The sequence below is a fragment of the Microcaecilia unicolor genome, chromosome 7, assembly GCF_901765095.1.
Source record: "Microcaecilia unicolor chromosome 7, aMicUni1.1, whole genome shotgun sequence".
In the NCBI taxonomy this organism is placed as follows: domain Eukaryota; kingdom Metazoa; phylum Chordata; class Amphibia; order Gymnophiona; family Siphonopidae; genus Microcaecilia; species Microcaecilia unicolor.
The window spans coordinates 106068385-106090911 of record NC_044037.1 but is presented as its reverse complement, the minus strand read 5'-3'; the positions used below and the strand labels follow the sequence as shown (position 1 = coordinate 106090911).

Here is a 22527-nt window from a genome sequence, read left to right as displayed (position 1 = left end):
GGTGGTGGAGATGAAAACGGTAACGGAATTCAAGCATGCGTGGGACAGGCATAAAGGAATCCTGTGCAGAAGGAATGGATCCACAGAAGCTTAGCTGAAATTGGGTGGCGGGGGGAAGAGGGGTTGGTGGTTGAGAGGCTAGGATGGGGGAGGGCAGACTTATACGGGGTCTGTGCCGGAGCCGGTGATGGGAGGCGGGACTGGTGGTTGGGAGGCGGGAAATACTGCTGCACAGACTTATACGGTCTGTGCCCTGAAAAAGACAGGTACAAATCAAGGTAAGGTATACACATGAGTTTATCGTGGGCAGACTAGATGGACCGTGCAGGTCTTTTTCTGCCGTCATCTACTACGCACTCAGATTTACGCCACATTTTGGTTGGTGTAAATGGATGTACGTAGATTTAGGTGCAGAGATATAAACTAAGTGTATTCCATCCAATTATAGAATATGCTTAGTAAGCACTCATTTCAGTGCTGATTTTCTGGGTGCCATATAGTCTCCTTCTTAATGTACACTAACTCGCTAGCACACGCTAAATCCATTAACACACCTTAGTAAAAGGACCCCTTAATTTGCAAAGCAACAGAATACTTATCTCTGGATTTTTACCATGGACACACTGCCTCAAAAATCTCACTCATTGGAATGGCAAATCTCATTCTCTGGGATGGGCCACCCCTTGGCAGCTCTGTGCAAATCACAAATCATGAAGTATATGGTGGCTCCCAGTACTGGAATAGCAGAGAAAAACTGGTATGCGCTGACAGAGCTGTGTCTATGTCTCAGCAGCAAATAGCAGGGGATTGTGCTGGGTAGGACTGAGGTGCATTATCAGAGCCATGTATATGCTGAGGGAAGTCTGCACTGCTACTGTAACCAAGCTAAGGACATTCTTCACCAGCATTAAACAAAACTAGGAAATCATTCAAAGCTATAAGCAGTTTTGTTGTTGCAAATATTTCTTTATTGTTAAGAAACTCTGCAGCATCTCCTCTCATTTTTTAAGAAAGAGGATTCACTGCACATTTATTACAATAAATTAAAACACTGAGTAGTAATAAATTACACCAGCAAAGGTGCAGCCTGAGAACTAAGCCCAGAGAGAATCAAGTCAGAATAAATAAAACCCATTTTATTACAGAAGAAGAATAGATCTTGGTCCTCACAAACAGCTTTTGAACATTCTGCTTATCTAGTATCTCGTACCGATTTCAAACTGAATTTTTTGGCTTAAATTTTGAAAGGACCTTCCCTCTAGCCTGCTCAGGTTCTGAAGTTCCCACAAGCCCCAGCCTATTCTTTCCTTTTATAGTGTTATGCTTTGTCAATCCTACTGAAGGTGGACACTGCCACCCCTAGTGAGTTATTTCAGGACTCTGATATAAAACGGCTGTCTGATCTGTCTCCTCAGTTACCTTCTCTAGCTCTCTTCTCAACTGCTGACATAAGAAGTACATCATCAGCCAGGGTTGCTCAAGCACCAACACCTATGCATGCATGGGTTCTCCCTCGTATCAAACCTGGCAGATCAACTGAGGAGGATTTCTAAGTCTGGGGCTAAGCTGCAGAGTTACCCAGTTTGAGGAGGGAAACATTTTGGCCAGCCCTGGTTTTGAACTTTAATCCCCAAATAATGGGGCATTCTGTAGTCTGATTCTACCCACCGGATTCAGTGCTGCATGTCCTATACTGCAACAGGATGGGGCTCTCAGAAATTCAGGAATGGCCTAAAATCTCTCTCCTAAACCAGGTAGCTTGGCAGCTCTGCAGAAAGTCTACAATAGGGCTCTTTGGAGACCCCACAACCAGTAAGGTTTTAAGGATACTCACTGAATGTGCATGAAATCAACTGCATATACTGACATTCCAGTGTATGCACATTGATCTCATGCATATTTATTCTGGATGTCTGTGGGGTCCCAGGACAGGTATAGGAAGCCCTGCCTTAGATAATCAGAACTATAATTCCATGCATGCAATGAGGAAAAAAAAGCAGCTCAGGATCTGGATGTTCAGGTAATACAAGGACAATTTGGCAACCCTATTTTGCCTTCCCTTTGATTAAAAATTAATCTAGCCAATTGCTCCTTAAAGCACACCTACTCTTGCAAAACAGTTCCTTGTATAATTCTTCTAGTGCCTAATCAGATCTTGAAGGATCTTTCATACTATGCCTAGAACTCTAACTAAACCTGCTGGGTCACACTACCCCCACAAACAAACATTGGAAACTGAGTTTTGCTCTCAAGCTTGAGCAAGGGCATTCTTTGGCAATTCTCCTACCTCATACATCCCTGGAAAAATAGGGAAGGGTAAATCCTTCTAACACTGAGATGAACCTATCTTATTAAAACCTCCAAATTTAAAGTAAATTCTTTTCAAAGACTGTTTTCTTAAGGAAAGAAATATCACAGCATTTACAGACTAATACTGAAAGTGACGGGGGTTAACATTCCGCGTGGTTAAATGGGCAGGAGAGGCTCTTGCCTGGTTAAACCATGCTGACCAAGCTGGTAGCAGATATTTAGTGGCCCTTAACCAGGGAGTGCTGTTGGATATCTGCTCTGAGCACCACGGTATCAAGGCTGTATGGAGGTGAAGTGATGGAAGAGCTGGGAATGATCTGGGTCTAATTAAGCTGGTGGTAGCCAGCATTTAAAAATACACCGACAGCTTTCAACTGAATATTGCCCCCATCAGTTCTAGTGATGGAGATGGAGCTGTCTGCATCTTTCTGCTCTAGTATGTATGCCCAAGAGTCACTTCACATTCACATCAAATCTTTACAATAATAAATCGGCACTTGCAATCTTATGATTCACCACAAGAGGACACTAGAGTGCCACCAGTTACCCTTTTTTTTAAAAACATTTTTACTTTTAAATTCTCCTAACTTTTCTCTTCAACAACTAGACTTTAATGAAACTATACAGAGACATAACCTGGCAAAATTATTTGCCTACTTTATACAAAAGAGAATTTCTTCCTTTCAATATGGTAGGATCGCCAGGCAGGAGTAGTTTTGGGAAAACACAGAAAAGAAAAATGAAGGTCAGTAACCCATAATTTGGTACAAAATGGAAAGAAGGAAAAGGGGTTTGGAATTAATAAGGCTGTGGTTACAGTAGGCCCGCCTGGTTCTGCCCAAGCTGCTGAAATGATTCAACAGGAATCTCAAACACATGGAAGGTATAGCAAAATGTAGTGCTGGGAAGGGATAGGAAGAGGTTTTACTCAGTCCTTGAAAATGGCCTGGTGGCCATGGGTCCGCTCATCATGCATGATGTGCCGCCGAACGTGGATCCTCCGCACCCTCCGATGGTCTCGCCCATCCTCATCTTCGCCACAGAGTGCTCCCCCTCCACCGCCAGATGCACCTCCTGTGGCCTCCAGCAATGCCCTGTCTGGCACTCGGGGCGTCTCATAGATGAGGATATTCAGCGTTTCCTCAAAGATGCGTGCCTCTGGGAACTCCACCTGCACAGGGGAAGAGGGAAAGAAATAACGAAACAAAAACTTTAACTTGGAAACTCTGCAAAAACCCTCATCTCCTTCAGTTATTTTTTTCTGGCAATCCCCAGCACTCTCTCACAGAATCCCCCATTCAATGACTCCCTTACTCTCCACTAGCATCTCCCCTTGCTCCTTAGTGATTTCAGCACTCTCGCCCAGCACCTATCCCTTCACTGACTCAGTACTGATGCCAATTACTCCTGCTCAGCACCTTACAGACAGCAGCTGCTTTCTTCAGTTCTGTGCATTTCTTTCTTAGTTTGAGGGCTATGGATTGGCCAGGGAACACTGAAAAATTTGCAGCTGGTCCTTTTCCAATGCAGTCATCTGGCTGCGACGGCAGCAGTAAGATGACATCATAATAGTGCAGCATAATAAGGCAACTGGTCAGAGCTCTAACCAGAGGAGTGTGGTAGCCGTGTTAGTCCACTCTTAAGGTTATCAATAGAAATCAAACAAAATAAGATGGCTGTATACAAACATCTATATACAAGAAACCCACAGACAGATGCAGCTACCTCCACAACTCCAGTTTCCATCCTTCACATACAAAAAGATCCATCATTTACAGCCAAGTCACAAGATACCACCGTATCTGCTCTGACCCAGGGGACAGAGACAGACACCTTAAAAGCCTGAGTGCATCCTTCAAACAGAAAGGCTACAACCCCAAAATAATCTCCAAGAATATTGCCTCCTCCCTCAAAACACCCAGGGAGAATCTGCTACAGTACAAGGAGAAAAAAAATCCACAGACAGAATTCCCCTTGTAGTGACATACAATCCAGAGCTGGAAAAACTGAGGAAAATGATAAGAGATCTACAACCTATACTCCAGGAGGATGAATTACTGAAAGAGATATTCCCATCCCCACCAGTTCTGGCCTTCCGACAACCACCCAACTTAAAACACAAGCTAATCAGAAGTAAACTTCCATCACAGACTGAAAAGGAACAGAAGGGCACACGTCCCTGTAATTTATCCAGTTGCAAACTATGCCAAAATATTTCACAGGACCCCACAGTTACCCACAAAGGAAAGATATTCAACATAAAGGGATCTTTCACTTGCTCATCTTCCAATGTGGTATATATCATTCAGTGTAAAAAATGTAACGAAGGATGCTATATTGGAGAAACAGGCCAGATGCTTAAGACAAGATTCAATTTACATAGACATCACATGAACAATACAGCCAGTAAGGCCCCCACCCCGGTGGGACAGCACTTCACAGAACCAGGACACTGTACCAGTGATTTCACAGTGAGAATACTGAAAGGTAACTTTAAAACCATACAAGAACGTAAGACCTTTGAAGTCAGAATGATTAACACCCAACAGAAAGGACTTAACAAGGACCTGGGGTTCCTAGCCCATTATAAACCATAAAGCTGTATGTCTCTGTTGATCACCCCACCCCTCACCTATCCACACCCATCCTGTTAGAATATCAATGATATGCTTTGATGTCCCCATGCATACCTCCGACCCACCCCCATCCTCCCACCATTTCAGACTGTCATAGTAATGCTTGAATGTTTTCACTTATATACACTGTCAGCTAGCACATTTGCTTATTTCCGATCTGACGAAGAAGGGCAACCTTCGAAAGCTAATCAAGAAATGTATTAAGTTATGTCCAATAAAAAAGGTATCATCTTATTTTCTTTTCCATGTTTTATTTTGTTTGATTTCTATTGATAACCTTAAGAGTTCTAACCAGAAACCTGATTTCCTCATTGGGGATGTTTTATCAGGGTTCTCTGGTTATAACTGAGAATCAGGAACTCTAAATACACGTTTCATGGTTTTAGTATACTGAATTAAATAGTTGATTCAAAGGAAAAATCTTATCTGAGGCGACAATAACTGGCAGTTATATGCACAAGTGCTAGGCATTATTCTGGAACATACATGCCAAAGTAGCTTAGCATGTAACTGCGAGGGTGACTTTCATATGGGCACAGCATGACTGGGCCATGGGTGTGTTTGCCAAATGACGCACACAACTTATTGAATACTAGTAAAAAAGGCCCGTTTCTGTTTTAAAGGAAACGGGCGCTAGCATGGTTTTCCTCGGAGTGTGTATGTTTGAGAGAGTGTGTGTGAGAGTGACTGTATGAGAGAGAGTGAATGTGCGAGTGTGTGTGTGTGTGTGTGTGTGTGTGTGTGTGTGTGTGTGACAGAGAGAGAGTGAGACTGGGTGCGAGTGTGTGTGTGAGAATGAGAGTATGTGCCAGGGTCTCCCCTCCCTGTATCCATCTAGTGATGCTCTTCTCTCCCCTGCCCCCTCCCGCCACCCAGCGAGTCTCCGCTGTCCCCTGCCCCCCTCCAGCCACCCAGCGATTCCCCTCTCTAACCGGCCCCCCCTCCAGGCACTGAGTGATTCCCCTCTCTCTACGGCCCGCCTTTTTTGGTACTGTCTATCTAGTTAAAGCAGCTTTTGCAGCAGCTCCTAGGTTTGGCTTGCTTTGTTTTGACTGCATGGCAGTGATGGCTGCGTGGGGGAGTGGAAACAGAGATTAACCAACGTGCTTCCTTGCTTACAGTGGACTTGATTGGTTCACTTCCACTCCTGTGTATTAAACGTCTGCTTGCACGGCTAGGGGCGGCGACCTGGGGGGACATGGCATTGTGGCAAGGGCTCCTCCACCTTTTAAGGCACTATGCGGCTGTCAGCTGATGATCCCCCTTCCATCAATGATGTGATCGTGAAACTGGCACTAGCAGTACGGAGGGAGAGCGGGTGGTCAGTCTCCGCCAGTACACTTAAGCCTTTTGTTTTTACCTCAGCGGGGAAGGTGTTCGCAAATGAACACCTTCCCTGCTGAGGTAAAAAAAAAGAAAGGCTTAAGTGGACTGGCGGAGTCCGGCCAACCGCCCGCTCTCCCTCCCTACTACTAGCGCCGGTTTCACGATCCCATAAGGAGAGGAGAGGGAGGGCGGGGGGGGGGGGGGGGGTTGAGGGCGGTTAGTGTGCACGGGTGGTTCGGGAGGTTGGCAGCCAGTCTGGAGCGATTCCTAGGCAGGGGGAGGAGTAGGGAAAAATGCGACTCCTTCCCTTACCTAGGTCGCTGTTTTTTGCTGTGTGACGGGCTGGTGACTTCAAGCTGGGTGTTGGAGGTATGCGGGGGACGGGTTCGGACTGTAGGCAGCGGCGACTGTGTTCAGGGTGGTGTGCGTTGTCCGTTTTGCCAGTCGAGTGTCAGTGGTCCGCCCTCGACGTCATTACGTTGTGACGCGAGGGCGGGGCACACACTCATGGGGAAAAATTCCGACCTAGACCACCTCGGAAGTTGCAGCTTCATTAGAACGTTGGGGTTGCGAATTATGTGCGGAAGGGGCGTGGCTGAGGGCGGGTCTATGAGTGACAGTGAGTGGTGCTGACAGCCTAGCCTACCAACAGTGCAGGGCTTCAGTGTTTCCCTGCCACAGACTGAGCTTCAGAATGTTGGAGGTGAGAATTATTTATAGAGATTATCAGCTGCACTCATTGCATGGCATGCTTAAGTGCACCAACCTATACCAGTTATTGACCTGTTGTAACTGGGCATTGTAGAAACATGAAGGCCCAAGACAGCAGTACACTGAAATAGCATGGTAGCCATAGGCCAGGACTGGCTATCCAGGCCCTAAGGCTAGAAGAAAGTCACAGTGCTGTTGCTGGGCAGATTAACAACAGAAGTATGCAATGCCAGGAAATGAGACAGACTGGGGTGAAGACTAAGAAGAAGCTCTAGGGTAGGTATTGTGCAATACAGGAATGTGTAGATGTGATAAAAACTCAAACCTATGCAGACATTTGCAGTCTGATAATAAGATTAGCAAAGCTGTGGCAACAGAACTTAAAAAAAGGAGTAAACAGATGATTTGGGCTGGTTGAGAAAAGAATACATGCAAAAGGACACAAACAGAGAACAGACAGAGGCAGTATGATATTATTTTATACTACACAAATCTAAACAGCTGTATGATTTATTGTTAGAGTACTATAGTCATTTTTATATTTTGTTGAGTAAAGAAATGATTTTTTATTGTTTTGTCCTTTTATACTTTGTATGTGGCTTGTTCCCCGCTTAGACTCTTGCAGATATAGCAGGTTATAAATAAAGTTATTATTAATATTAATAACTTGTACTCTAGCGAGCTGGACACACAGCTGCTGGCTGATCAACTTCCCCCATAGGAAAACAGAATCTGCAACTGTTCCTTTTTCCTGTAGACATTATGGGCCTTATTCTATAAAGATTATGCTCCTAAATTAGGAGCACAATCTATTTTGGAGCATAGAGTATGCTCCTAATTTAGAAACATAAATTATGCTCAGAACTTAGGTGCATAAATTTTATAGAATAAGGCCCTATAAGTCTAAACTGTACATTTAGAAATAAGATATTAATTGATTTTAATTTGAAAATTGACAATAAACTAAATATATCAGAAATAACTTGCAGTCTTTTAAATTTTTTTTTTGACAGAAAGAAATGTTATAAAAGTTTTCCTGTGTTAAAGGATATCCAGGGAACAACTACCTGAAGGTTTAGCTTCTGCAGCTGTCAGAGAAAAAAATCATAACTCCTCCCACGTAAATTGGGCAAGGGGGGGCTAAACAGCATGCCTAAATTTTGGCATGCCAATGCAGCTTTTCACTCGTATTTCTATAACAACTTAGGCATGCCCCAAAGCCATTACAGAATGGGTACTGGGCACGTCCCATTGTAGTGCCAAATTTATAAAATTGGCCCCATGGTGACAGTCTTAAAATTCTAAACATGTATATGCTGGAGTAAAGGTGGGATAGAAGAAACATAACAGATATATTTAAATCCCTCCCAGATATAAATGTGCAGGAGACTCAAACAAGGAGTCAAGGGCTGAGAATGTAAAGGGGTACAATCAGGAGTACAGGAGTACAGGTAATCCAAGGAAACATTCCCTAACAGAGGGGGAAGCGAATGAAAGGAACAACCTCCTAATGGAGGTGGTGAAAACAAAGATGGTATCTGAATTCAAGAAAATATGGGAGAAGCACAAACGGCCTCCGAAAGACAGGAAGGAATTGCAGAGCCGAGCAATTGGCGTGAAGGGACAAACTGGATAGCCATCATGTTCTATATTTCAGCTTTAGTCTAAGCAAAACAAAGGGTCTACACAGCTTCCACAGAAAACCAAAAAGCACCAAAACAAAGATGGAAGGGGAAAATGTTCCAAAAAGACACAAGCAAAAGCTGAAATTCAAACTTCTAAAAATAGTTTATTTTCCAAAATTCACACACAGTAATCCACAAAGCAGTGAAAAGATAAACCATTGCTCTGTAGATTACTGCTTCTGAATTTTGGAAAATAAACTATTGTTAGAAGTTTGAACTTCAGCTTTTGCCTGTGTCTTTTTGGAACATTTTCCCCTTCCACCTTTGTATGTTCCTTCCACCTTTGTTTTGGTGCTATATATCAGCTTTGAAATATCTAGACCTATGCTCTGCTCACCTAGATATTTTCAAATGGCCAGTGACTAGAGTATGAAATGATTCTGCAACTTAACACAGCCTTTAGTGTTCTCTAACTCAGAACTGTTGCCTAGTGGACTACAATGATAGTGGTATATCATTTTCACAATTAAGCCTTTAAACCCAGAATTACCCAACAATGAAAAATGTATGGTCTCCATGTTTTCTCAGTTGACTTCTGACAGGATAGAATGATAGAATATTAGAGAAAGCAGGGCAGTAGGCAATTTGTTATCATGCCTATCACATATAGGCCACAGTATCACAACACCATGCCAATAGTATGAAGTGTGGTTTTATTATTATGGCCTTAGTATAGTCATAATCATGATAAATAATGAGAAAACCAACAATCCAACCATACTACTAATTAATCTTAAAATGCCTTCCCCTGCCCCATAGACATATATAACATCTACATTTATAGCATATGCGACTACTGCCAGGCATTTTGTAAAGACCCTGGGCGCAGATGCCAGACCAAAGGGCAGCACACAATACTGGAAGTGTTGCGTTCCCAGTCGGAATCGAAGATACTTCCTGTGAGCTGGAAATATCGGGATGTGAGTATAAGCATCCTTTAAGTCCAGAGAGCATAGCCAATCGTTCTGCTGAATCATGGGAAGAAGGGTGCTCAGGGAAACCATCCTGAACTTTTCTCGGACCAGGAATTTGTTCAGGGCCCTTACAGTGGTGGAAATAAGTATTTGATCCCTTGCTGAATTTGTAAGTTTGCCCACTGACAAAGACATGAGCAGCCCATAATTGAAGGGTAGGTTATTGGTAACAGTGAGAGATAGCACATCACAAATTAAATCCGGAAAATCACATTGTGGAAAGTATATGAATTTATTTGCATTCTGCAGAGGGAAATAAGTATTTGATCCCCCACCAACCAGTAAGAGATCTGGCCCCTACAGACCAGGTAGATGCTCCAAATCAACTCGTTACCTGCATGACAGACAGCTGTCGGCAATGGTCACCTGTATGAAAGACACCTGTCCACAGACTCAGTGAATCAGTCAGACTCTAACCTCCACAAAATGGCCAAGAGCAAGGAGCTGTCTAAGGATGTCAGGGACAAGATCATACACCTGCACAAGGCTGGAATGGGCTACAAAACCATCAGTAAGACGCTGGGCGAGAAGGAGACAACTGTTGGTGCCATAGTAAGAAAATGGAAGAAGTACAAAATGACTGTCAATCGACAAAGATCTGGGCTCCACGCAAAATCTCACCTCGTGGGGTATCCTTGATCATGAGGAAGGTTAGAAATCAGCCTACAACTACAAGGGGGGACTTGTCAATGATCTCAAGGCAGCTGGGACCACTGTCACCACGAAAACCATTGGTAACACATTACGACATAACGGATTGCAATCCTGCAGTGCCCGCAAGGTCCCCCTGCTCCGGAAGGCACATGTGACGGCCCGTCTGAAGTTTGCCAGTGAACACCTGGATGATGCCGAGAGTGATTGGGAGAAGGTGCTGTGGTCAGATGAGACAAAAATTGAGCTCTTTGGCATGAACTCAACTCGCCGTGTTTGGAGGAAGAGAAATGCTGCCTATGACCCAAAGAACACCGTCCCCACTGTCAAGCATGGAGGCGGAAATGTTATGTTTTGGGGGTGTTTCTCTGCTAAGGGCACAGGACTACTTCACCGCATCAATGGGAGAATGGATGGGGCCATGTACCGTACAATTCTGAGTGACAACCTCCTTCCCTCCGCCAGGGCCTTAAAAATGGGTCGTGGCTGGGTCTTCCAGCACGACAATGACCCTAAACATACAGCCAAGGCAACAAAGGAGTGGCTCAGGAAGAAGCACATTAGGGTCATGGAGTGGCCTAGCCAGTCACCAGACCTTAATCCCATTGAAAACTTATGGAGGGAGCTGAAGCTGCGAGTTGCCAAGCGACAGCCCAGAACTCTTAATGATTTAGAGATGATCTGCAAAGAGGAGTGGACCAAAATTCCTCCTGACATGTGTGCAAACCTCATCATCAACTACAGAAGACGTCTGACCGCTGTGCTTGCCAACAAGGGTTTTGCCACCAAGTATTAGGTCTTGTTTGCCAGAGGGATTAAATACTTATTTCCCTCTGCAGAATGCAAATAAATTCATATACTTTCCACAATGTGATTTTCCGGATTTAATTTGTGATGTGCTATCTCTCACTGTTACCAATAACCTACCCTTCAATTATGGGCTGCTCATGTCTTTGTCAGTGGGCAACTTACAAAATCAGCAAGGGATCAAATACTTATTTCCACCACTGTAGGTCTAGGATGGGTCGCACCCCCCGTTTTCTTTTGCACAAGGAAGTACCTGGAATAGAATCCCAGCCCTTTTTGCCCTGGTGGAACAGGCTCGACTGCATTGGCGCTGAGAAGGGCGGAGAGTTCCTCTGCAAGTACCAGCCTGTGCTGGAAGCTGAAGGCTTGAGCTCCCGGTGGGCAATTTGGAGGCCTGGATATCAAATTGAGGGAGTATCCTAACCCAACTATTTGAAGAACCCACCAACTGGAGGTTATGAGATGCCACCTTTGGTGAAAACATTTTAACCTCCCTCCGACCGGCAGATCACCCGGCACGGATACTTTTATGGCGGCTATGCTCAGCTGGAGCCAGTCAAAAGCCCGTCCCTTGCTTTTGCTGGGGAGCCACAGGGGCCTGCCTTGGTGCACGCTGTTGACGAGAACAAGCGCACTGGGGATGAGCCTGAGAAGGCTGTCGAGAAGGAGGATTGTTCCTACGCTTGTTATAAGCATAGGGAGCATTCTTCCTTCCCCGGAAAAATCGTCTACCTGATGAGGTAGTAGCAGAAGGCACCCGGCGGGAGAGATTGTCCACAGTGGTTTCCTGCTGAGTGATCTGATAGACCACCTGCTCGACTTTCTCACCAAAAATATTATCCCCCCAGCAAGGGGCATCCGCAATCCGCTGCTGGACCCTATTGTCCAGGCCAGAGGCACGCAGCCATGAGAGTCTGCGCATCACTACACCTTTGGCAGCGGTTCTGGATGCAACATCAAAAGAATCGTAAGCACCCCTGGACAGGAATTTACGACACCCCTTCTGCTGCCTGACCACCTCCTGAAAAGGCCTGGCCTGCTCCGTAGGGAGCTTATCAACCAAGGCCGCCAGTTGCTTCACCGTGTCCCTCAAGTAAATGCTCGTGTAGAGCTGGTAAGACTGAATTTTGGCCACGAGCATACAAGACTGGTAGGCCTTCCTCCCAAAAGAGTCTAGAGTTCTAGATTCTCTCCCCGGGGGCACCAAGGCGAAATCCCTAGAACTCCTGGCTCTCTTGAGAGCGGAATCCACAATCATAGAGTCGTGAGGTAACTGCGACTTCATCAGCTCAGGTTCTCCGTGAATCCGATATTGGGACTCAACTTTCTTTGGAATGGTGGGATGGATTACTTAATGGTTTCATCCAGTTCCGCATAAGAGTCTCCTTGAGCACATTATGCAAAGGAATGGTAGATGACTCCTTAGGTGGCGAAGGATAGTCAAGGACCTCGAGCATCTCAGTCCTGGGCTCATCCTCAGTTACCACAGGGAAGGGAATGACCACAGACATTTCCCGGACAAATGAAGAGAAAGAAAGACTCTCCAGGGGAGAAAGCTTCCTTTCTGGTGAAGGAGTGAGATCAGAGGGAAGACCACAAGACTCCTCAGAAGAGAAATACCTGGGATCTGGCTCTTCATCCCACGAGGCATCCTCATTGGTATCAGACAAGAGCTCTTTAACTGAAGTCCGAAACCAAGCCCGCCTCATCGCCGAGGAACCACGTCCTCTATGGTGATGTCGAGAAGTCAACTCCCCCGCCGGCGGTGATGATGCTCCCTCCAGTGATGTCGATGGGGAGTCGACCTGGGTGGCAGCCGAAGCCGATGCAGCAGGTGGCACCGGGGTCGAAGACCTCACCACAGGCGTGGAACCAGCTGCCACTTCCATCAACGGTACCAAGGGTGCATGCACTCCCGGTACCGGAGCAGGCAAACGCAGCATCCCTTCCAGGAGACCTGGAAGAATGGCTCGGATGCGCTCGTCCAGAGTCGCTGTCGAGAAAGGCTGTGGGGTCGGTAGAGGAGTCGCTGTCAGAATCCGTGGGGGTTGAAGCGGCGGCACCGGGCTGTTCGAAGACTGACGCATCAGCACCTCTTGAATGGAGGGTGAGCGTTCCTCCCTGCGTCGACGCTTCACAGGTGCCGAATCCTTCGACACCCCGGAGCTCCCGATGACAATGCTTCTTTGCCTTTGCTCGATGCACATCATCGATACTTCTCGGTACTGACAAAGAGGATGTGGAATCCACACACTTCCTTGGGGTCGGGTCCGAGAGTGGTCGGACCCGGTGGGCCTGCACAGCAGGAGTCTTTGAGACAGGTGGAGACCCACTCGACGGCTCATTGCTCCCAGCGTGTAGTGGTCTTCGAACAGCCATTACCTGCGCTCCTGATGTCGATGCCATCTCCGGTGCTGATATCGACGCCACCGACCTTGGTACCGCTGTAGACGTCAAAGAACCGGGCGAAGCTCCAAAAAGACGATCCTGAAGAGCTTTTCTCAACGCCTGTGTCTGCTTTTTAAGGCTGAGACACAACTTACATGCGTCTGGGCGATGGTCGGGCCCAAGGCACTGGAGACACCACGCGTGAGGGTCAGTACCTGAAATCACCCGGTTGCACCAAGTACACTTCCTGAAGCCGCTGGGCGTCCTCGCTGACATGGACGGAAAAATAGTGGCGGCAAAATCAAAATTCTCGATTGTAACATAGTAACATAGTAGATGACGGCAGAAAAAGACCTGCACGGTCCATCCAGTCTGCCCAACAAGATAAACTCATATGTGCTACTTTTTGTGTATACCTTACCTTGATCTGTGCCAAAGTAAAGGCACAAAAAGGGAGGGGCTGCGACGGAAGTGAACGGAAACTTAAAGGACAAAAACTAGAACTAAAGGAAGTTGGGTTTTTATTTTATAAATTTTAAGGAACAGATTAAGTAAAAGAAAAGGGGAAAAAAAGACAGAGGAAAAAATCTCAAAAATCGAAGGCTCTTTCATTTGCCAAAACAGAGAGAGACCGCAAGCAGTCACTCCCTAACCGCGGAAAGAAAACAACTGAAGCGGGACTCTCGCGCGACGGGCGGAAAGACGGCCACACATGAGCAGTGCGCGCATCCCGCGCTCCATAAGGTTCTTAAACCTTTGAAGATTTTGCTTCAAAGAAGTTCCAAAGGTGGGGGCTGCCGTGGACGCCGACCCAGTCATGAGAACAAGCAGCCTGCTTGTCTTCAGAGAATAACAGAAAACCTCTAGAAGGCACAACATAATATGCTAATTAAACATCATTAGCCATAGAATAATAGGAAACAATTTACAAAATATAGTCCACAAATTAGGAGGGGAAACCAAGAGAGAAAAAACTCCATGGAGACAAAAGAAGGAAACTAATAACAGGAAAAACTGAGCAAAACCCTGCAAATAACATAATATGACCTAGGAAGAACTTGAGAATGCCACCGAAACACCCTTACCCTCTAGAAAAAATAACAATTGAGCTAGTTCATAAAAGGTGTTCCATAGCAGACCACAATGCATCCATATTTACTGTCGCTGATTTCACTAGCAGCTTGAGTGGGGAGTGCTATAGCCAGATTTCCAACATCTTCGGGGCCAGGTAATCCTGGACTCTCCTGCTGCTCCATGCTCTCTACTATGGCCCTGTAGGTCTCCTATATATACCTTTCTGTCTGCCTCAGTTCCTCAGTCTACTATTCTAGCCTCAAAAAATTGGACTTATTCTGTGAGAACTAGGAGCTCTTTGCACCAAGCGCACATATATAAAAGCTCTCGCCAACTACAAGATAATCATACATGTGACACTCAATGCAAAAGATCAGATAGCACCCCTCTCACTGCTGCACTGAAGCCTGCATCTTAGTATTGGTGTTGTTTAATTATTTAAAACTTGTTAATGTACTAGGAATATTACACTAATAAGAGCCTTAAGATTACATGGAATATTGTATGCTTTTATTTTGTGTTTGCTTCTCAACAAATGCAAATAATTTGTTTAGGGCAAAATACTTGCAGATAGAAATACTCTAAAACCTACCTCCCTCTTGTTCATTTCATTAGGATAATTAACTATAAATTAAGGGTTGTGCCAGGGTGGGTGGAAAAGACAACTAAACTAGGCCCTGCTTTGCCATCTAGCTATATAAGCTATGAGCATAAACTGGAGATATGCCCATGCGTCCACCCTCCCATGGTCCACCCATGGGTATGCATCCCTTGCAGTTAAGCGCTAAGGCACTTACCTGCCTTATAGAATAACACATATTACAACAGTGGGCGGAACCAGTTCCTCCTTCCCTTAAGAGATGGCATGCTCTAATGAAAGAAATGGGGCAATGGATCAGTTGGCAATATTCGCTTTTGACAAATGATAGTCATAAGAGGTATATTACTTTGAATATACAGGAGGAGGATACCATATAATTAAGGGGTGGAGACCTAGGGGAGGAGCAAGGGGGGAGGGAGGGTAGGGAAGGGGGGAAGGAAGGGTAGGGGAAGGGGGAGGGGAAGGTTGGAAGGGGGAAATAAAATGAAAATTGTCATGAACGGATGGGATATGGTTAAGCAGGATGGCACTCTGCCCGGGTTGGTCTATTAGATTTTGGATCTTTATATTGTTTGGTGCCATAACGGAGTCAGAGCATGGGTGCATAACTGAGTTTATTGAACTAGTTTGATCTGTTTTTGCATGTTTGACCGAGGGTGGTCTCGGTGTTGTACTGAGTTGTTATATTCATGACACAATAAAGATATTTCCAAAAAAAAAAAAAGAATAACACATAGTACAACTACAAATGTAGTATCAATTGTCTTGGCATTTATGAGCATAAGGAATGCATAATTGCTGGCCTCGGGTAATGGAATTGCCCTGTTAATTACTTCATAATTAGCACAGAACTTAATGACTTCTCTTGAGACAGTGGTAAGTACACCTTTGCTAACTGCACAAGTGACAGCGCCTGTTACAGTATCAAAGAGCAGAGTTAAAATATTCCAAATTATCCCTGTCAACTGTTACAGAGGTTGTAAACACAAACAAAAAACATACTTTGAAATGTTGTATACAAATGCCAGAAGTCAAAAGGTAAGAAGGGAGATTTAGAATATATAGTACTGAATAAACACATAGATATAAGTGGCATCTCAGATGCCTGGTGCTAAAAGAAAACCAATGGTACACTGTGATACCAGAGAATAAATTACATTACAGTGATAGGATAGATCATATAAAGTGCATGAATGGCACTATATGTTAAAGATGGCACAGTCAAACAGAAAAAAAAAAAGTTCCCCAGGAAATAAATCTAATCTTTACACTTCTATACTGCCATTTCCCAGGAATTGGACCCAAACTGGTTTATAATAATCGCAAAAAAACATGTGAAAATAAACTGAATATTAATCAAGTAGGAATTTCTGAAATAGTTTTCAAAATGTTATGAAAATAGTAATGCGAACAGCTTGTCTTAAGTGAAATGGGAAGAGTTATCCATACCTGTACTACTTTATTTTATTTTTACCTGTACTGCTTTATAAGAGAACAAGCTTGTCTAAAAACTTAGGGCCTCTTTTATCAAGCAATGCTAGCACTTCCTACACGGCAATGCCGACAGAGCCCATTCAAAATGAATGGACTTTGTCGGCATTACTGTGTTTCTAAAATAATGTCATCTTCCCCCCCCAATTTACTAAGCTGCGCTAGCACTAACACAGCAGCTTAGTAAACGGGGGGGGGGGGGGGGTATGATTTATGGTTTTTATGTTATCTTATATTAATAGAACATATAAAAACATAAGTATCACACCTGAAGCAGACCTGCTGGACAAAACACAGACACGTTGGGTGCCTTTTTATCCAGTAATTCTACAATAAAGGCTTCTTAACAACCCTTCATCATGTCTGCTTCTTCGTCATCAATCCTATCGGGACTAGCGAACAGCTTGCCCTTCTGTTTCTTGGAAATTTAGGCTAGTCATTGGTTAACTGTTGTAAAGGCAATTCTGTAACTGTATGCCTGCGTTTATCTGTGCCTTGTGCATGTAAATGCAGTGACAGAACCCACATGGGGTGGCGCTATTCTAGACCGCGTTCTTACAAACGAGAACATTGTTTCTGATTTCTCAAGGAAGAGTTGGTTGGATGGGAACAGTTGAAGGAAGTAGAACAGCAGTAGGCGAAACTGAAAGGAGCTATTTTAAAGGCGACTAACCTTTATGTTAGAAAATTACATAAGAGAAAGATGAAAAAAAGGCCACTCTGGTTCTGGAATGTAGTAGCTGAAAAGGTAAGGGAAAGAAGATTAGCCTTCACAAGTTACAAGAGGACTCAGACATAGGAAGACAGGCAAAAATACCTTAAAAAGCTAAGAGAAGCTGGAAAAGCTGTCAGGAAAGTGAAGAAACAAATGGAAGAAAAGATAGCCGATACAGTAAAATTAGGGGTAAGATATTCTTCAGATATATAAGTGACAGGAGGAAGTGCCAAAATAGTACTGTGAAGCTCAAAGCTGAGGAGGAAAAATATGTAGAAGACAATAAGGATAAAACTGAAACTGCTTAACAATTATTTCTGTTCTGTGCTCACGAATGAAAAGCCGGGGGTAGGATCACAGAAAACAAATGGTAAGGGGGATGGATGTGTGGTAGACCAGGACTGATTCTCAGAAGACTGTGTTCACGAGCAGCTAGCTAAATTTAAAGTAGACAAAGCGATGGGACCTGAAGGGATACATCCCAGGATACTCAAGGAACAGAGATATTCTAGCGGCTCCTCTGTCTGACCTATTCAATGCCTCCTTAGAGTCTGGAGTGATCCCAGGGGCCTGGAATAGGTCGGATGTGGTCCCTCTGCACAAGAGCGGAAGAAATGAGGAGGTTAGGAATTACAGACCTGTCAGTCTGACCTCTGTGGTGAGTAAACTAGTGGAAACGCTTCTAAAGTGGAAGATCGTGAAGTTTCTTGAATCGAATGGACTGCAGGACCCGAGGCAGCATGGCTTCACTAGAGACAGGTCATGTCAGATGACTCTGATTGATTTATTTGACTGAGTGATCAACTAGGTGAACATGAGAGGGGCACTAGATGTGGTATACTTGGATTTTAGCAAAGCCTTTCACAAGGTTCTTTACAGGTGACCAATAAATAAACTAAGTGCCCTTGGTATGGGATCTAATGAAACTAACTGGGTTAAAAACTGGTTAAATGAGAGGAGGCAGAGGATAGTGGTAAATGGAGCTTGCTCTGAGGAAAGGGATGTTATCAGTGGTGTACCGAAGGGATCGGTCCTCGGGCTGGCCCTTTTAACATCTTTGTGAGTGATATTGCGGAAGGGCAATCTGGTAAGGTTTGTCTCTTTGTGAATGATACCAAACTCTTTAATAGGGTGGACACCCCAGAGGGTGTGGATGGCATCAGGAAGGATCTAGCGAAGCTTGAAGAATGGTCTGAAAACTGGCAAGTAAGATTTAATGCTAAGAAATGTAGGGTCATGCACTTGAGTTACAAAAATCCAAGGGAACGGTACAGTATAGGAGGTGAAGCGTTTCTGCGTACGAAAGAAGAGTGGGACTTAGAGGTGATTATGTCTGAAGACCTTGATGTGGCCAAGCAGGTAGAAATAGCAACGGTCAAAGCCAGAAGGATGTTTGGATGCATAAGGAGAGGGATGATGAGCAGGAAAAAAAAAAAAGAGGTGATAAGTCTCTGGTGAGGCCCCATTTGGAGTACTGGGTGAAATTCTGGAGACTGCACCGAAGGAAAGATATACATAGGATGGAGTCGGTCCAGAGGGTGGCTACCAAATTGGTAAATAGTCTCTGTCATAAAACATATAGGGACAGGCTTATGGATTTCAACATGTATACGCTGGAAGAGAGGGGATATGATAGAGACGTTTAAATAGATCAGTGGCATTAATGTACGGGAGGTGAGCCTTTTCTAAATGAAGGAAAACTCTGGAATGAGAGGACACAGGAAAAAGTTAAGAGAAAATAGGCTTAGGAGGAATCTAAAAAAATACTATTTCATGGAAAGGGTAGTGGATGTGTGGAATGGCCTCCCGATGGAGGTCGAGGACTGTGTCGGAATTTAAGAAAGCATGGGATAGGCACGTGGGATCCGTTAGGCAAAAGGAGGAGCTAGTGGTTACTGAGGAAGGGCAGATTGGATGGGCCATTTGGCCTTTATCTGCCATCCTGACACAGGATGGAGCTATTCTAGACCTCATACTTACAAACGAAGACATTGTTTCTCTGTTTCTAAAAAAGTGCCACTTATGCATACACACGCGCATGCACCCTGTGCAGTATTTCATAAGGGAACAAGTAAATGTCATAGCATATAATTTTAAAAGGGGGAGGGCATACAAAAAGGTAGAGCATGGGCATGCTCCCACACACAACTTATAGAATACTATAAAAGTTGCGTACATTCCTTGCTGCTCTTAGGCATGGCCATTTATGCCTGCTTTTAGACCTGACACAAATGGGCGCACCTTCCTTTAGGAATGCCAATGTGGGCTTACACCAGTATTCTATAATGGAATCTGGGTGTCCCAATGTTTTTATAGAATAGGCACTCCCTGCACTGCATCAGGATGCCTACATTTAATTTTCCCTTTATAGCAGGAGTTGTCAGCCCAGTCCTCAGGACACACCGAGCCAGTCTGGTTTTCAAGATATCCACAATGAATATGCATGAGATAAATTTGCATGCACTGCCTCCACTGTATGCAAATCTGTCTCTTGCATATTCATTGTGGATATCCTGAAAACATGACTGGCTGGGTGTGTCCTGAGGACCGGGTTGAGAACCCCTGCTTTATAGAATTGCCACCTATATTTTCAATGTTTGTTTTGAATCTTATTTATTCTGCGTTTTATATCTGATTTTGTCTATAGGTCTGACAATTTTATTTTCATGTTTTAATATGATGTAATACACCTTGCCCAACCCAAGACAATAAAAGCAGAGGATATAAATCACCAAACAGTTAAATGCCGGAGTAATTATCTTGTGGTTGGTGGAATCTCCATCAAAGGAGATTTTTAAGGGCAGATTAGACAGACACTTGTCTGGAATGACAGACTACAGCAGATCTTACCTGAAGACAAAGGGTTGAGAACAAGATAACCACTTCAAATCCTTTTCAGCTTTGTCTTTTTATTTTTCTAGATGATCACCTGAGACCTTTTCATTTTATATACCACAAAACACTGACATTAATGTCTGCTCAAATGGTTTAAGTCATACCGCCTACAGAATTAAACTAACATAACAAAGAGTTACCACATCCTAGAGGATCCCAAAATCACATCAAGGACATGTTTTAGATTGAGTTACGATGACATTATCCCATATCCCTTCACATTCCTCATTTAAATGGAAAAAAGCTAGGTTTTCTACAGCTTTTAATATTTGAATAATCTGCCTCCATTCTTACATTCCTAGGCAACTCATTCCACCACTTGAGAGCCATCACTGGAAGCATTCTATTTTGTGATTTTTGTCCCTTTCACTTCTGATAGTTGGAACCGCCAGCAGCAGAACCTGTTTGGGATGTAAATCTTCAGTCTTTCTGTCAAATATATAAAAGTGATCACTAAAACTTCAAACTGTATCTTTTCTGCCACATGAAGCCAATATAGTTCTCAGAGAACCGGGGATAATCGCTTATCTCTGCAACTTCCCCTTAAGCATTCTTGTCCTGGTATTCTGCATTAATTGTAATTTATGTAAGAAGTCCTTATGTAAACCCACTAGAAATGTATTACAACAGTCCAATCACCAGAAAAAAAAAAACTCTGCCTACAATTCCCATTGTAGCTCCTTGTGACCTGGGCAAGTCACAACCCTCCACTGTCACAAGTACAAAAAAAAATGTAGATGATAAGCCCACCAGGGATAGAAAAGTACCTGTATATATATATATATATATATATATAATGCTTTTGATAGTAGCACAGAAAGGTGGTATATCAAATCCCTTCCCTCTTTATCAAAATGCTCTGACGTCAGAACTCCTAAATTTCTTGTCTTTTCCTCCCACTCACCCCCTATTTCCCAACCTAAATGAATAATAATAAAAAACTGAAGGACTGTATATTAGTTTAAACCTCCTTACTTAGCAATTGTATTTTCTGAAATTTTTGCTTTTATTATTCTACTAGTAAATGGGAAAATTAGGTTCTTACCATAATAATTTTCTTTCCTTTAGTCATAGCAGATGCAACTATTACAGATGAGTTGTGTTCATCAACCAGCAGAGGGCGACAGAGAGCACACTTTTTTCAGTGCCTCATACCAGCTTGCTCCACTGCCTCTCTTCAGTATTTGAAGCTTCCAAAGCAGTATGGCAAACCGCAATGGGAATAACATAAGCTTTCCTCACAGCGAACGATGGCCCTACAACAAAGGGCATTAACTCAGAATGGAGGGAATGAAACATCCTCCCGGAGGGCATAAACTCATCCTCCAAAACATGAAACTGGAGGGAATTAAGTCATCCTCCTTTAATTGAACAAGAATCCTGAAGACTGTTTTCCGACTTTCTCCCAAGGCCGGAATCTCCAGGAAACACGAACAGAACCTGAAATAGATTTACAGCAGATAGCATCAGACAGGGAGGGATCATGGCTGCATCTGCTTGACTAAAGGAAAGAAAATGATCACGGTAAGAACCTAATTTTCCCTTCCTTGTCATCAAGCAGATGCAGCCATTACAGATGGGATGTATCAAAGCAATCCCTAGATAGGGTGGGAACAAGCCACACCACGCGCCAGCACTTGCGCTCCAAAATGTGCGTCCCTCCTGGCAGCCACATCCAGCCTGTAATGTCGGGCAAAAGACAGCTTAGAAGCCCATGTTGCTGCACTACAAATCTCTTGAAGAGAGAGTGCTCCAGTTTCAGCCCAAGAAGAGGAAATTCCTCTAGTGGAATGCGCCTTAAAGGCATCAGGCGGAGGCCGGCCGGCAAGCAAATAAGCTGAAAAGATAGATTCTTTAAGCCAGCGGGCAATAGTGGCTTTAGACGCTGGAGATCCTCTGCGAGGACCTGATAGCAAAACAAACAGATGATCAAAGGTCCTGAAAGAGTTAGTAACTCGCAGATACTGCAGCAGAGTCCTGCGCACGTCCAACAGGTGCAATTACCCAAAAGATTCTGGAAACTCCTCCTTGACAAAGGAGGGCAAGAAAATAGGTTGGTTTAGGTGAAACGCTGAAACCACCTTAGGCAAGAAGGAAGGCACGGTCCAAACCGTGACCCCGGACTCTGAAAACTGCAGAAAAGGGTCTCTACAGGACAGCGCCTGGAGCTCTGACACCCGTCTCGCCGAAGTAATGGCCATTAACAAGACGGCCTTCAGTGTCAAATCTTTCTCTGAAGCACGCCGAAGCGGTTCAAAGGGAG

General features: G+C 44.2%; 1 protein-coding gene across 1 annotated transcript in view; it reads right to left on the bottom strand.

Moving 5' to 3' along the window:
• Positions 1 to 958: 958 nt before the first annotated feature.
• The window catches only part of KCTD13 (potassium channel tetramerization domain containing 13), an 81561-nt gene continuing 59992 nt past the window's right edge, over positions 959 to 22527 (bottom strand). Inside the window, exon 7 of the mRNA XM_030209425.1 lies at positions 959 to 3481. Within this exon, the coding sequence (XP_030065285.1) occupies positions 3239 to 3481 (243 nt within the window). The 3' untranslated portion in view covers positions 959 to 3238. The remainder of the gene's footprint in view (positions 3482 to 22527) is intronic.